Raw genomic sequence first — 15,971 nt, 5'->3', positions numbered from 1 at the left:
AAAATAATCGGTACGGTACTCATTTCAAGATTTTTGTACCATGGTGCTTATACCACCAGTGTGTCATTAGTATAATTGTTCAAAAAAATAGGATCTAGGGAATATACATAATTCTCGCTTAACTTTTCAAAAGGACCTAAGTAACATTTTTTTTTCATGAATTAATTTTACTATTGCAATCAACAGACCATTATATAAGCTTTTGATTGCACTACTCAAATTAATTCATGAAAAAAATGTTTCTTAGGTCCTTTTGAAAAGTTAAGCGAGAATTGACCTTTTCCGTCAAAAAAATTTATTCGCTCTATCGATTCTTAAATCGATATCAAAGGTTCGATATCAAAGAACCCATATTTTTTACGCTTCTAAGTATTTTTAAAATTTAAAACAAAAATCGAAAAAGTGCTGTTTTTTTTCAGATTTGCCCGTTTTTGAACGAACATCGGGTGAATTTTTCAGGCTGGTTCACACGGGCAGCACTTTTACGGTTTTAGTTTTTGATTTTACAAATAGTTAGGGGCTTCAAAAAATATGGGTTCTATAACCCAAAGCCAAAGAATCGACTGAAACAATAAAAGGAGATACAATTTTTGACGGGAAAGGTTAATTCAACATTTTTAAAACAGTTCTACTGGAACAAAACCTTTTTTCAGTTTTTGCTAATTTATAATCATTACTCATTTATTGTACATTAGAATCCATATTAAATGTACCATAACGGGAAAATGTGCTTTACAACTACCAAAAGCTTGCGAAAGTGTGCAGCATGATTCATTGAAGGTTAAGCCCCGGTTTATTCTACAGAATATGAAGAAGAAATGAAAAACACAAAGATTAGATTGCAGACCACGATATGTGTGTGATTTTGGTATATGAACACATGGGCGACATGCTTCGAAGCTTAAGGGACTGAATTGGTTTATACCAACATTTATTTTCGATAAGATAAAGAATAGCGATGACTTGACCAAGCCTACAATCGAGAACCTGCGCGGTGACCGATTTGTTATTTTTGTACTTTATGTATTTGCTTACGGTATTGTGGGACAAAAGTGGAACACTATGATAGTTTTGCACTGTTTTCAGAATAGATGTAGATAAAGACGAAGAATTAAAAAAAAATCAAATAAGAAAACAAAAAAAAAGAAAATATTTGGGTTGAAGCAGTTTATGGATATAACATTTCCAAAACCTCTCGAAACTCATAAATATCCTGTCTCCCGCAGTTTCGCGTGCCACGGACGGAGCTGGACCGCCTGTTGCGGGCCACCAGCGAGGAAGAGCAGAAGCAAATCCTGGAAGCGTTCGCCAAGGAGCTACCGATCGTGACGCGCACCCTGAACGCGTCGGTTCGCTTCTGCGAGAAGTGCCGCCTGATCAAACCGGACCGGGCGCATCACTGTAGCGTGTGCGGCGTGTGCGTACTGAAGCTGGACCATCACTGCCCGTGGGTGAACAACTGCATCAACTTCACCAACTACAAGTACTTCATTCTGTTCCTCGGGTACGCCCTGCTGTACTGTTTGTACATTGCCTTCACCACGGTCATGTACATGGAACTGATCTGGAGTGTGAGTGGAAGCGAAGTGAGGTTTGGACCCAGCTTTGGCACGTTTACCAGCATTAAACTTCTCTTTTCAGGGCAAGGTCGACGGCCGGTTCCACATTCTGTTTCTGTTCTTCGTTTCGTTGATGTTTGCCATCAGCTTAGTGAGTCTGTTCGGATACCACTGCTATCTGGTGCTGCTCAATAGGACTACGTTAGGTGAGATCGGCGTTCATGAGTTTTTTTTTTTGCGAAAGCGAGTAATAATTCTCTATTCTTTTATTTGTAGAATCATTCCGAACGCCAATATTCCGGTACGGTGGGCCGGATAAAAATGGTTTCAGTCTGGGAAAGTTCAACAATTTCCAGGAGGTGTTCGGAGATGATCGAAAGCTGTGGTTTGTGCCGGTGTACACAAGGTAAGTCTAAATGTTTTTTTTTGTGTCCAAAAATAGCATATTGAATGTGTAATTCTGATTTCTGGGCAGGGTACTAAACAAGTTTGGCATATTAGTAACAATTTAAGGTGTTCATGGCGTCAGGGTTAAGACTTCCTCAACTCAGCATATCATTGCTAAAGGTAGCTGGGTGCTAATCTCAGATCAAACTACGTAATTGTGGCCACCGTGAACCAAGAGAAATCGGGAAATAATCGAGAATTTGGTTGGATCTTAATTACTTTTAATGCGAAATTTTAAAATAATTTTCAAAAATTTCCAAACGTTTTTGTATCAACCTAGGATCTAAAGGCTCGGAGGCCTCCATTTGAGAGGCATGACGGCTTTTTCCGAAAAGCTAAATGGCTTCCTTTCAAAAGAGTTGAGAGCTTCCTTTCAAGAGACTTGGAAGCTTCCTTTCAAGAGGCTCGGAAGCTTTCTTTCAAGAGGCTCGGAAGCTTTTTTTCAAGATGCTCGAAAGCCTTTTTTCAAGAGGTTCGAAAGCCTTATTTCAAGAGGCTCGGAAGCCTTCTTTCAAAAGATTCGGAAGCCTCCTTTGAAGAGGCTCGGAAGCCTCCTTTTCTAGAGGCTCGGAAGCATCCTTGCAAGAGGCTCGGAAGCCTCCTTTGAAAAGGCTTGGAAGCCTCATATCAAGAGGCTCGGTAGACTCCTTTTCTAGAGGCTCGGAAGCCTCCTTTCGAAAGGTTCGAAAGCCTCCTTCCAAAAGGCTCGGAAGCCTCCTTTCGAAAGGATCAGAAGCCTCCTTTCAAGAGGCTCGGAAGCCTCCTTTCAAGAGGCTCGGAAGCCTCCTTTCAAGAGACTTGAAAGCTTCCTTTTAAGAGGCTCGGAAGCCCCATTTCAAGAGGCTCGGAAGCCTCCTTTCAAGAGGCTCGGAAGCCTCCTTTCAAGAGGCTCGGAAGCCTCCTTTCAAGAGGCTCGGAAGCCTCCTTTCAAGAGGCTCGGAAGCCTCCTTTCAAGAGGCCACGAAGCCTCCTTTCCAGAGGCTCAGGCCTCCTTTCAAGAGGCTGGAAGCCTCCTTTCAAGAGGCCTGGAAGCCTCCTTTCAAGAGCTCAAGCCTCCTTTCAAGAGGCCTGGAAGCCTCCTTTCAAGAGGCTCGGAAGCCTCCTTTCAAGAGGCTCAAGCCTCCTTCAAGAGGCCTGGAAGCCTCCTTTCAAGAGGCTCAAGCCTCCTTTCAAGAGGCTCAGAGCCTCCTTTCAAGAGGCTCAGAAGCCTCCTTTCAAGAGGCTGGAAGCCTCCTTTCAAGAGGCTCAGAAGCCTCCTTTCAAGAGGCTCAGGAAGCCTCCTTTCAAGAGGCTCCTCAGCCTCCTTTCAAGAGGCCTGGAAGCCTCCTTTCAAGAGGCCTGGAAGCCTCCCTTCAAGAGGCCTCAGAGCCTCCTTTCAAGAGGCCTCAAGCCTCCTTTCAAGAGGCTCAGAAGCCTCCTTTCAAGAGGCCTGGAAGCCTCCTTTCAAGAGGCTCAAAGCCTCCTTTCAAGAGGCCTGGAAATCTCCTTTCAAGAGGCCTGAAAGCCTCCCTTCAAGAGGCCTGAAAGCCTCCTTTCAAGAGGCTCGGAAGCCTCCTTTCAAGAGGCTGGGAGGCCTCCTTTCAAGAGCCGGGAAGCCCCCTTTCAAGGGGCCCGAAAGACTCCATTCAAGAGGCTCGAAAGCCGCATTTCAAGAGGTTCGAAAGCCTCATTTCAAGAGGCCTGGAAAGCCCCATTTCAAGAGGCCTGGAACCCTCCTTTCAAGAGGTCTGGCCTCCTTTCAAGAGGCCTGGAAGCCTCCTTTCAAGAGGCTCAGAAGCCTCCTTTCAAGAGGCCTGGAAGCCTCCTTTCAAGAGGCCTGGAAGCCTCCTTTCAAGAGGCCTGGAAGCCTCCTTTCAAGAGGCTCAGAAGCCTCCTTTCAAGAGGCCTGAAGCCTCCTTTCAAGAGGCCTGGAAGCCTCCTTTCAAAGGCCTGGAAGCCTCCTTTCAAGAGGCTCGGAAGTCTCCTTTCAAGAGTCTCAGGAAGCCTCCTTTCAAGAGGCCTGGAAGCCTCCTTCAAGAGGCTCGGAAGCCTCCTTTCAAGAGGCTCGGAAGCCTCCTTTCAAGAGGCTCGGAAGCCTCCTTTCAAGAGGCTGGGAAGCCTCCTTTCAAGAGGCTGGGAAGCCTCCTTTCAAGAGGCTGGGAAGCCTCCTTTCAAGAGGCTCGGAAGCCTCCTTTCAAGAGGTTCGGAAGCCTCCTTTCAAGAGGCTCGGAACCCTCCATTCAAGAGGCTCGGAAGCCACCTTTCGAGAGGATCAAAAGAGGACCAAAAGCCTTCCAAGTATGTATTAAGTTAATTTGAATTGGAAAGCTTAACGGAATAGCAAAATTTTAAGACAAATTTTTCTTCTTCTTCATTGGCATTACATCCCCCACTGGGACATTGCCGCCTCGCAGCTTAGTGTTCATTAAGCTCTTCCACAGTTATTAACTGCGAGGTTTCTAAGCCAAGTTACCATTTCTGCATTCGTATATCATGAGGCTAACACGATGATACTTTTATGCCCAGGGAAGTCGAGACAATTTCCAATCCGAAAATTGTCTAGACCGGCACCGGGAATTGAACCCAGCCACCCTCAGCATGGTCTTGCTTTGTAGCCGCGCATCTTACCGCACGGCTAAGGAGGGCCCCTAGACAAATTTTTGGAATGTATAAATGTAAATGCTCGAAGGGGTACCTCTCAGGGTAAAGGTTGAGAACCGCTGATCTAGATGTTTGATAAGATCTAAAAAATAGTATTGAGGTTCATCCTTAGGGGTCTTATCTTACTCCATCCTGTCCTATATCCACAGGTTTCTGAATTCAGCATCTTGCTTAACAATATTGGAAAGAAATCATGATTGCACCAAAACTAACACTTGCCACTGTTGCTGTCGCTGTCGTTATTATTAATACTATTACTAAGTCGTGCACAACATCATAGCTTTCCCCGAGGTTTTCAATATGTTTTCCCTTACAAACCCAATGAACGGGATTCCTATTAGCTCACCACCGACCTTAGTTGTTCATTACCTAACAATCAAAAACTTCCCTAAATGTGTTTCTTTCGTTAATTTGAAAAAAATATAGCTTCCTTACCAATACCCCCATATTACTGTAATGCGCAACAAACTGAAACCCTGAAATCCTGTTTTTCTACCTTTTTACCGCCTTTATTTGTAGCCTCGGGGATGGCATGGTGTATCCGGTGCACGCGTCTCATCTAACGGCGGCTCCATTGGCCGCGTCACCGGGCATGACCCCGGCCGTATCGTCGGAATTTAGTGCTACCACGCGCATCACAATGATGACGAGCAAAGACGATGACCGGCCGATGATGATGGGAGACGATGACGGTGGCTTTGCTAGCATCGAGGACGATCATCAGTACAAACCGAACGGCATGCAGCAGCAACAGCAGCGACAGCATGAGAACGGAGTTCCGTACCAAAACCGTCCAGAGGATATCGTTTGAACGATGAGTGTCCGTGAGGTCGAACGAGAGTGATTCGGATGAGTGAATGAGGAGATCGTAACTGTTGAGTGGTGTAATATTTCAGAGGAACGCTTACTTTAAAGCTACGTAAAATGCAATCATGATTTCTTGGTCTAATATTCTATTCTATTTGTTAGAACACGTATACTTTTTATCCTATTTTAAAGGAGTTTAATCACTCTTAACGAACGTACAATTGTTACCAGATCAATCACAATCAATCAACCAGTCGGTCAGTGGGAGCCCTATAGATTTTATAAAATCTCTGCTTCCAATAAGTACTTTGAGTGCACATTAGCTTTATGAATGAATTATCCTTACAATCATATGAAGAAGTTAACTTGTTTAATCATGATTAAGATTTTCACCGAATAATATAACTACCTATAAATTATTTTTTGGAGAACAGCTTTGTTTAGCAGAGTATTGGTAAGTTATTAGTGGGTAATGCTCTTAAACTGTCCAATGTTGCGAATTTAATCGTTGTATGTTGATAGTTAGAAAAATATAAAAACATTCACGGTGATTTACGCAAACCGCGACTTAGTTTTCCAGCTCATTGCTTTCAGTGTCTGTAAGTCATAGATTCTAGTGTAAACAATGGGGTTGGGGGTCTAAAGGAAGCCCTAAACTAAGCCTTGAACGTGAAATCTTAATGACTGCGTAAGAGAATTCCAAAACGAAATTCAGAAATCAAATGCAAAGCAGGCGAGAATGATAAACGTGGATCGCGAATAAAATCAAGTTCAAACACTTTTGCCTAAGTGGTATGATTCCGTACTACTACTACTACTATTGCTACTATCACTAATTATTATTTTGTTGTGCAGTGTAGAAATGGAAATATGTGTAGCTAGCTAGTATATGTTCATTTGTTGTGAATTAGTTCTAAAATTAAATGTGAAGAAAAAATCAAATTTAAAAATATCACGATATGAAACGTTTGTGAGAAATATGGTTCAGAAAATTTATAATAATAAATTAAATTCGAAATGACTCTCTATTAGGGTGTCCCAAAATTGGACCAAGTCTGGGATTTTGGGGGCTCAACCTTCAAATGAAAGCTTAAGGTGTAACAAAAGAAAAATTGTTCTACGACAACTCTGGGAAATGACGTTTAGGGGTGGCCCCGACGCGTTTTATGAAAAAAGTGCATTTTTTATAGGTAACATCGAAAATACCGGTATATCGGAAAGAAATTCGATGAAACCCATCCATTTTATATTTTTACATTTAACTTAGGGTCTATACTTTATGGTAAAACTTTGATACCGCATGTTTTAGGTCTATATATTTTTCACTGATGCTTTAAATGCCCAAAAATGATGAAATTTTCTTAATATTTTTTTATTAATGCATCCAAAACGGGTATCCATCATAATGCTTTCGAAACTAGATATACATAGAAACATGGGGAATTTTATAACGAATATTTTGCTAAAAATAGCAACCTTCTATCTCTATCCGTTTAAAAGTTATTCACGATTTACTGCAGCTTGGAAAAAGACTTTTTGAAATTTCGGATCATAATACCTGGATCATGTTTAAGTAAAGAAACGCCTACTTTTCCATACCAACCAAATGAGTGCTTTAATAACCTATATAGCATTCATATGAGTTGCATAAAATTGATTTTAATACTTATTTGAGTGTTATAATGGAAACCCAACGATGGACCAGCAGTAACATGACTGACTACAAATTGTTCAGTTAGTCTGTGTGAGTACTCAAATAGATTGATGAATATGGTTTCAAAACTACCCATAGGTAGGTTCAGCTATCGTTTCATGGTTTGGTGAGCTGTGCAATGTTTCACGATAACATGGAAATATATTGTTTTCTGACCAACTTGATTTTTTAACCAGCACGATCATGTGAAGTTAATCCGGCTGGATCATTTTGGTCCCGATTTATCGATGCAATCAATTTATCATTGTATTCAGTATTGGTAGGCAAAATAGTTCGTAATTAGTGTAGATTGTTCTTATTTCCAGAGATTCCGTGCCAAATATTTCAATATGCATTATAAAATAATAATGATAATAGCAATTTGTGTAACTAGTTGCAAAAAGATGATTTAATCAGCATGGTTGTACGTTTATCCAACGAGGCTTGCCGAATGAGATAAATACTACGAGTGCTGATAAAATCGAGTTTTGCAATTAGTTGCACACACTATTTTTTGCAATGGCGTAAAATGAGCTTCAATATGGCGTAAAATATGACAAATCGATATCAAAATGATCTAGTTGGATTTGCTTCACATGATCGTTCTTGCAAAAAATCAAGATGGTCACAAAACAACTAATTTTCATGTTATCGAGAAACATTGCACAGCTCGACAAACCATGAAACGAAAACAGAACCTACCTATGGGTAGTTTTGAAACCATATTCATCTATTTGAGCACTCACCCAGACTAACTGAACAATTTGTAGTCAGTCATGTTACTGCTGGTCCATCGTTGGGTTTCCATTATAACACTCAAATAAGTATTAAAATCAATTTTATGCAACTCATATGAATACTATATTGGTTATTAAAGCGCTCATTTGGTTGGTATGGAAAAGTAGGCGTTTTTTTACTTAAACATGATCCAGGTATTATGATCCGAAATTTCAAAAAGTCTTTTTCCAAGCTGCAGTAAATCGTGAATAACTTTTAAACGGATAGAGATAGAAGGTTGCTATTTTTAGCAAAATATTCGTTATAAAATTCCCCATCTTTCTATGTATATCTAGTTTCGAAAGCATCATGATTGATACCCGTTTTGGATGCATTAATAAAAAAATATTAAGAAAAATTCATCATTTTTGGGCATTTAAAGCATCAGTGAAAAATATATAGACCTAAAACATGCGGTATCAAAGTTTTACCATAAAGTATAGACCCTAAGTTGAATGTAAAAATATAAAATGGATGGGTTTTATCGAATTTCTGTCCGATATACCGGTATTTTCGATGTTACCTATAAAAAATGCACTTTTTTCATAAAACGCGTCGGGGCCACCCCTAAACGTCATTTCCCAGAGTTGTCGTAGAACAATTTTTCTTTTGTTTTACCCTAAGCTTTCATTTGAAGTTTGAGCCTCCAACTTTCCAGACTTTGTGCAATTTTGGGACACCCTACTCTTTATGCTTTTCTTATTTATTCAGAATATGTTATTGTATACAGCATCTCGTTTGACAAGGTTCATTCTTTGGAAAGAGTAAGAGCGGGGCGGGTTAGAGGGGGACCTGAGGATGCCTTTTAGGGAATCTGAGATTTTTGTTTTGTTTTGGGGAATCTGACGATTTTTATGTTAAGAATCTTTTAATTCCATTGCGGATTCCTTTATTAGAATCTGAGGTTTGGGGATAAGCTTAGAATTCCATTGGAGGGATTTACGGATGCCTGTTGGGGAATCTGTGAATTCCTTTGAGGGAGTCTGATGATTCCTCTGCATAAATCTGAGGATTCTGTTTGGGAAATCCGAGAGATCGTTTGGGGGGATTCTGAGGATTCCTTTGGAGGAATCTGAGAAATCCTTTGGGGGAATTTAAAAATATTTTTGTGTTGGGTAATCTGAGGGTGTCGGGCCATGTGGCCAAATGCCATTTATCCGAATGCCGTTTGTATGAAAGCCATTTGGTCGAATGCCGTTTGGCCTAATAGTTTAACTAGTGAGATGTGAGGACCCGTACTAAGATTTTCATTTTCATTGAGAGAGGTCACGCGATGTTTACATTTTATCCATTTTATTCTCTCCCGCTTTCATAGAAAACATAAACAATGGAGAGATGTGGCCTCGAACTGGCGTCAATTTGTTGATTCAGTGTTATCTGTTTAGATGTAAGCTAAATAAATGAATGAATGAGAGGAATTCTGCCAATTTTTTACGGATTTTCATTTCATGAAGCGCAAACAAGCTTTAATAGCTTTAAAAGCTTTAATAATGTTATTTCTAACCCAAAAATCAGGAAAACATAATCATTATATCTACTAGTCGCTACTTTTTCATTTGGTCTCTTAAAAATGAAAATGCAACTGTTTTCGATTTCACATGATGATCACGATAACTACAAGTACTGTGAGTCACTAGTCAAGTGAAGTGAGATCCGAGAAGTGAGAAATGATAAAGGAGAAGTGAAAATGAGCACGATGGAGATCCTTCGTAGCTTAGTAGGGAAAGCACCTGTCTAGCACCATTACGCTGTCTAGCACCATTCGTGGGATCAAACCTCCACCTTTTCCGAACTAAATCTATCACATGTTGTGCATATGCATAATCAAGTTTTTTGACATAGGAAAAATGAGATTCTATATATAACAAATTAGAAGTGAGAGGAGGAGAGAGAATTGAGAAGTAGTGAGAAGTGAGGAGTGAGAGTGAGTAGTGTGAGTAGTGAGAAGAGAGAAGTGAGAAGTAAAATATAAATATAAGAAGTGAGAAGTGGAAAGTGAGAATAGAGAAGAGAGAAATGAGGAGTGGAAAATGAAGACGTGAGATGTGAAAAACGGCAAGGGTGAAGTGAGAAATGAGAAGAGAGATGTAAGAAGTTCGAAACGAGAAGTGAGACGGGAGACTTCTTCTTCATTGGCATTACATTCCCACACTGGGACATTGCCGCCCCGCAGCTTAGTGTTCATCATTAAGCACTTCCACAGTTATTAACTGCGAGGTTTCTAAGCCAAGGTACCATTTTTGCATTTGTATATCATGAGGCTAACAAGATGATACTTTTATGCCCAGGGAAGTCGAGGCAATTTCCAATCCGAAAATTGTCTAGACCGGCACCGGGAGTCGAACCCAGCCACCCTCAGCATGGTCTTGCTTTGTAGCCGCGCATCTTACCGCACGGCTAAGGAGGGCGGGAGACTTCCTTCCTTGTACTTGCTTCCTGCTTCCGTATTCCTTTTTCTTTTCCCCCTCTTCCTTCTTCATTATTTCTTCCTTTTTCCTTCTTTCTTTCATTATCTTATTCCTTCTTCTTGATTCCTTCTGTCTATTTTCTTCTTCCTTTCCCTCTCATTCCTTTTTCCTTTACTCTTTCATTCTCTTCTTTCTTCTTGCTTACTCTGCTTCCTTCTTCCATCTCAATTCTTTCTTTGCTTTTTCTTCTTTCTTCTTCCATCTCTCTTTCTTCTTCCTCCTTATTTCTTCCTTCTTCATTTTTTCTACTAACTTCTTCCTTCTTCCGTCTTCCTTCCCGAACAGTACAAGTCACACATAAATGGTTGCAGCAACTTGAATGTGACCAATGTGACCGTTCTTCCTTCTTCCTTCATCCTTATTTCTTTCTATTTGTTTCATCTTCATTCCTTCTTCCTCATTTCTCCTTTCTTCTTTATTCTTCATTGTTCCATATTCATTTTTCATTATTTTTTCATTTACCTTCTTCCTTTTTCTTTCTTCCTTCCTTCTCTTTTCTTCTCACGCCCCAACATCTCGCTTCTTCCTTCCCAATTATCATCGCTTACTTCTCACCTGTTGGTTCTGTTAACACTACTAATGACCTATTTTTCACTTCTCACCTATCACATCTGACTTCTCACTTCTTATACACTCAACCCTCTTTTTACGGCAGATTTTTATACTTCACTTCGTTTTACGGCCTCCTTTTCAGTGTTGGTAAAAACTCAAAATCTCAAAACTCATGGATGATTCAAATCAAGCGTGAGTTGAAACGCTGCCAACTCAGCAACTTATTACTCGTGCCCTGGAAACAGGTAGCATTGTCGGTCTAGAACTCTCTTGGTAGGCCTCTACGAGAGACAAATAGTTGAACAGCCATGATACACGACTCCGTACTCAATGAATGCACCGACCCTAAGTGAATTGCTCTAGTAGTAAAACAGGTAAAGAGAGCTACCCACCTTTTAACGTTACTTCGGTTCATATTCACCAGTATCGGACCGAAATAATCCAACCCGGTGAACGTAAATGGTTGTATGAAAGCTGTCAGACGTACTTCAGGGAGTGGAGCCATTATAGGTGGATTCGGGGCAGCTTTCACTATTCGACACCAGACACAATCGTTCCTTACTTTATCCAGTAGTCGTCTCAGTGTCGGGATGTCGAAGCGCTGCCGGATCTCGTTCACGATAGTTTCTCGATTGGCATGACGGTAGTAGCGATGGTACCAGTCAACAAACAGAAAAGTTACTGCATGCCGCTTTGGAAGAATCACGGGGAACTTAGCTTCTGTTGTAGTGTACGGTGCAGCTTCGATCCTTCCGCGAGTTCGCAGGACTCCTTCATAATCAAGAAAGGGCCACTTCGAATAGAGATCGCTGGATTTCTCCACCGCGTTGTGATGGCGTTCAGGTGAACCTTGCGATGTTTTGAGAATGTTCATTTCATTTGGATATGTCTCGAGTTGTGCCGACCTCCATAGCATTTCTTCTGCTCGGCGCAATTCCTCGCTGTTGAGTAGATCCAGCTCTAATCCGTGTCCTTGTTTCTTCCGCCGAACGTTGTTGACAAAACGTAGGACGTATGCTGCTGAACGATGTAATTTGGTCCAGCTGCTAAATCGAGCATAGTTCATCAATGGTTCGAAATGGACTAAATGCAAGTGGGCCGGTCGAAGTTCTTCTACTATCGGAAGGCTCGGTCGCTGCTGTGGCCATCTATTCTCTAAAAATGGTCCTTGGAACCAAGTATTGTCCATGGTTAGTTGTGGACCGGTACCCCACTTCGTAGCTAAATCGGCAACATTGAGCTTCGTTGGAACCCATTTCCATTCTGAAGGCTCCGTGGACGTCAAGATCTCACCAATTCGGACACCGATGAATTTATGGAAACGTCGGTGATCATCGGAACGAATCCAGGCGAGCACTGTTCCAGAATCACTCCAGCAGTAGCGGCGACAAATTGGGAACTCGTGTTGGTTTTGGATAGTGTTAAGTAGACGAACTCCTAAGACGTCTGCCTTTAGTTCTAGTCTGGAAATCGAAAGCGTTTTCAACGGAGCTACTTTAGTTTTTGCTCCAACAAGTGATACTTGGGTACCCGTGTCTCCAAGCGAAAATATACAGCGCATAAATAAGCGGATTCGCTGGCGTCGACGAATAGATGGAGTTGAAGTCCGCTAAAACTTTCCGGGATAGGTGACCGGAAATAGCATCGGGGGATGCGAAGGTTGTCTAGTTGTTGAAAGAGGTTTGACCATTGCTGCCAGCGTGCGTTGATATCATCTGGTATCCTTTGATCCCACTCAATGCCTTTTGCCCAAGTATCTTGCAATAGGATCTTGGCATGCACAAGGAAGAAGGCGATGAACCCAAGAGGGCTAACAGACTCATTATTACACGGGCAATCTCTCTTTTCGTGGGAATGTGATCCTTTGCAATTATGTACTCAAGATCTTCTCTGAGTCCAAGCGTGTACACAAACACATCGTCACAAAGAATCCACTTTATGCCAAGCAACGATTCCGACATGTCACCTCGTTCAAGATCTATGCTTTTCGGTTCTAGCGTTGGAGTTGCACGGATACCCTCCAGAACTTCGGCATCGTTTGATAGGAAGTGCCGGAGAGTGAATCCACCCAGTGAATGTACTAACTTCACTTCGTTAACTTCTTCGATGGCTTCCTTGATTGTTCGAAAACTGTCTAGGTAGTCATCTACATACGTAGTGTTTGTTCTTTATAGCTAGAGCGGCTCGAGGAAACTCCTTGGAGCACTCTTCTGCATTAAGGTTCTTGATATACTGTGCAGAAGCTGGAGAACACGTTGAGCCAAACGTAGCAACTGCCATCACGTTATTTCATACCCCTGGCTTACAGATTATGAGCTAGTTTTATAGATCCATGTTGAAAAGTTAAATTAAAATGTTTCTGTTTTGAGATATTCAGGGTTCGCCTTAGGCGACCCATCTTGCCCCATCATACCCTATTTATGCTTTCAGAATCATGGCTGGTACGTATTTCGATTAACATGCGCCCTAACAATGGAACAACTGCCACTTGAGGCAAAAGTTTCACAGTGACTTGAAAAGAAATTATTTCCCTTTTCAATATGGAAAAAATATTGCTACTCATAGATTCACTTGTATTAGCAAATATCGACACACATTTATATAATTTTCGAGAACCTTTTTCAGAATAACGATATATAACAGGGCACTGCTGTAAATCTAATTTCATATGTAACCGGTACTACAACAGGCCTTTTAGGTCACTCCTGACGGAATCCAAGATTAAAAGTGCTCGCGTTGAGCACACATTTTTACAAAAAGAAGCAACGAAATTGATGCCGTATTCCTTTGTTTCGCGGTGAGATGAATATATGTTCAGTGAGATGGACATCGGAACAGTTCCCCTATATTTGAACCAGTCGAAAACAGACTTTTAGTTAAGTTCCATTCATCGGATAAGATGCAGCAAAAAAGAGCAGTCGTTGCCCCGTTCTACACTATATGATTTCGTAACGGTTCCCAATTTTTTAAATTTGCGTTTTACAGCCTGTATCCGAGTTTTCCCCTTAGACGTAGTTTACGTCAAAAACCTGAAACTTTATCTCAAACTTATTCAATCTAGCCTGGAATGGACTATAAAACTATTCAACATCCTCCCAATCCACTTCCAGCGTCGGTGACGGAGTTTGTTATCCTGTGCGCTGTTTCGACGAGGATGCCGAATCGCTACTCAGTGGCGAGCTGGCGAGCAGTCAGCAGCTGCATCATCCCAACCGACAGCAGCGCAATGGACATCGTGGGCGCCCCAGCAGCGACTACAGTAACGTGCACCAATATCGCAACGGGGCGGTGCACCATAAACGCGAACCACTGGTCCATCATGTGAACGATGACGACGACGACGATGACGAAGACGAGGAGAACGTGTTCGAAACGACGGTTTTCAGCCACTCCACCAACCTGCTGCACTGAGGACGGTCGTAAACGGGTGAGTGTAATAAAATTATTGTGATTTAGGAAAGGTGAATTATTTTGAAGTACTTAGAGACTATGATTCAAACGAAGCTGAAACGTTGATTAGGCGTAAAATGTAGTAATTTTAGTGTGTCGCGTAAATAGTTACTAAATAACTGTATTGTGATTTTTTTGCAATTCCTCGTACATTCATACTTGTTTTATTCGAACAGACTATTACAGTTTATTTAAGAGTTTTTATTAACTAATTGCAAGTATACATATTTGCCCGCATGACTGAACATAAAATCCAAGCATTTTGAATTTGATATCCATAGTACCTCTTATGTGGTTTAAAAAATCAACCTGGCTCCAGACTGCACATTTGACTCTAAACATTTTACGTAAAATCGGTTCCATTAATCAGAAATGTTAATTACCCCATAAAAGACAATCCATTCAATCGCCGTTTATCGTAACTTTTACATTTCTGAAGTTAATTTGAATAAAAAAAACTCTAACGATTTCTAGAATTACGAAAACTATGCGAACCATCCCTATAAAATATTGCATAAAACGCATCAATGTGTTTTTCGACAATTTGACTTTATGTTTCCCAAAGCAAAACATTTTTTTATCTTTCAAGGAAAAATATAAAAATGTGAGTTTTGTCTAACGGGAAAAGTTCCATTGGATTCAAATGAGTGGTGTGGAATGAAAAATTAAAATTCAGGCCGACATAACTCCTACAACCACTATGCATTTTGTTTTTTACTCTGAATAGCGACGAAACAATCTTAGTTTATTGTTTCTTTTTGATATGCGTCAACAGTAAATAGCGAATAATAAAGAATAAAACTATAGTATTCTCAATAAGATCAAGAACCAGATGAACATAGCAAATTTACATGAAAAACAACTGACTGAACGTACTTTTTTTTGTAAAGACGCTAGACCGTTACACCAAACCTAAACTGTTCTTTTCAAATTTTCAGAGTTATTGGATTTATTTTACCAAATTTAATATAACAATTTAATTTGAAAATTGATAGCAGTTGTAGTTTTTTTAATAAATAAATTCGAAAGGTTAGATAAGTAACGGTCTTGAAGGAAAAACATATGGTCGGGGCTCAGCCAAACTGCACCAAGCGGCTTTTTGACTGACTTGTAATATTTTGTTCGCAAAAGGAAAACGGAAAGTATTTCTTGTCAATTCATAAATACATCTGTTGTAGTATATCCTCAGTTATGGCGTTGAACGATGTGATTTGTGGTTAATTGAATCTGTTACACGTGAACCTTGGCAAAAAAGTTGGAAATTTTTCATTGGCGCTTGGTGTGATTTGGCAGAACTCCGACCATATACTAGAGAAATTATAGTTTAATAAATGAATTGAGCCGAACGTGCATGTAGGAAAAGAAAAGAATCAATACCAAGCAACGCATTCCTTAATAAAGTGTACGACAATGAAGACAATTTTAGGTGATCATTCAAATAGCAAATAAAAAATTAAGTATAAGTAAGAAACACAACCGTGATAGGGTGATTTAGAACAATGAACCATGTAGAGTTAATTAAATTAGTAAAACATCGTGGAACGCTAAATGTTTTGAAAAGGAAGGGAACCTTCTTGT

At 40.5% G+C, this 15,971-nt stretch overlaps 1 protein-coding gene across 4 annotated transcripts in view; it reads left to right on the top strand.

Moving 5' to 3' along the window:
- Positions 1–15,058, top strand: part of LOC134210646 (palmitoyltransferase ZDHHC15) — a 42,375-nt gene extending 27,317 nt beyond the window's left edge. The window contains exons 3-6 of one of the 4 annotated variants that reach the window (XM_062686805.1): positions 1,227–1,571; positions 1,642–1,765; positions 1,836–1,965; positions 14,054–15,058. In XM_062686805.1, the coding sequence (XP_062542789.1) occupies positions 1,227–1,571; positions 1,642–1,765; positions 1,836–1,965; positions 14,054–14,354 (900 nt within the window). In that variant the 3' untranslated portion in view covers positions 14,355–15,058. Of the gene's footprint in view, positions 1–1,226; positions 1,587–1,641; positions 1,766–1,835; positions 1,966–5,165; positions 6,475–14,053 lie in introns of those variants that run through there. The other 3 variants (XM_062686803.1, XM_062686806.1, XM_062686804.1) reach the window with 3 other exon arrangements.
- Positions 15,059–15,971: the final 913 nt, after the last annotated feature.

The sequence above is a fragment of the Armigeres subalbatus genome, chromosome 2 (genome assembly GCF_024139115.2).
Source record: "Armigeres subalbatus isolate Guangzhou_Male chromosome 2, GZ_Asu_2, whole genome shotgun sequence".
Lineage (NCBI taxonomy): Eukaryota > Metazoa > Arthropoda > Insecta > Diptera > Culicidae > Armigeres > Armigeres subalbatus.
This window is presented reverse-complemented; position numbering and strand designations above follow the sequence as displayed.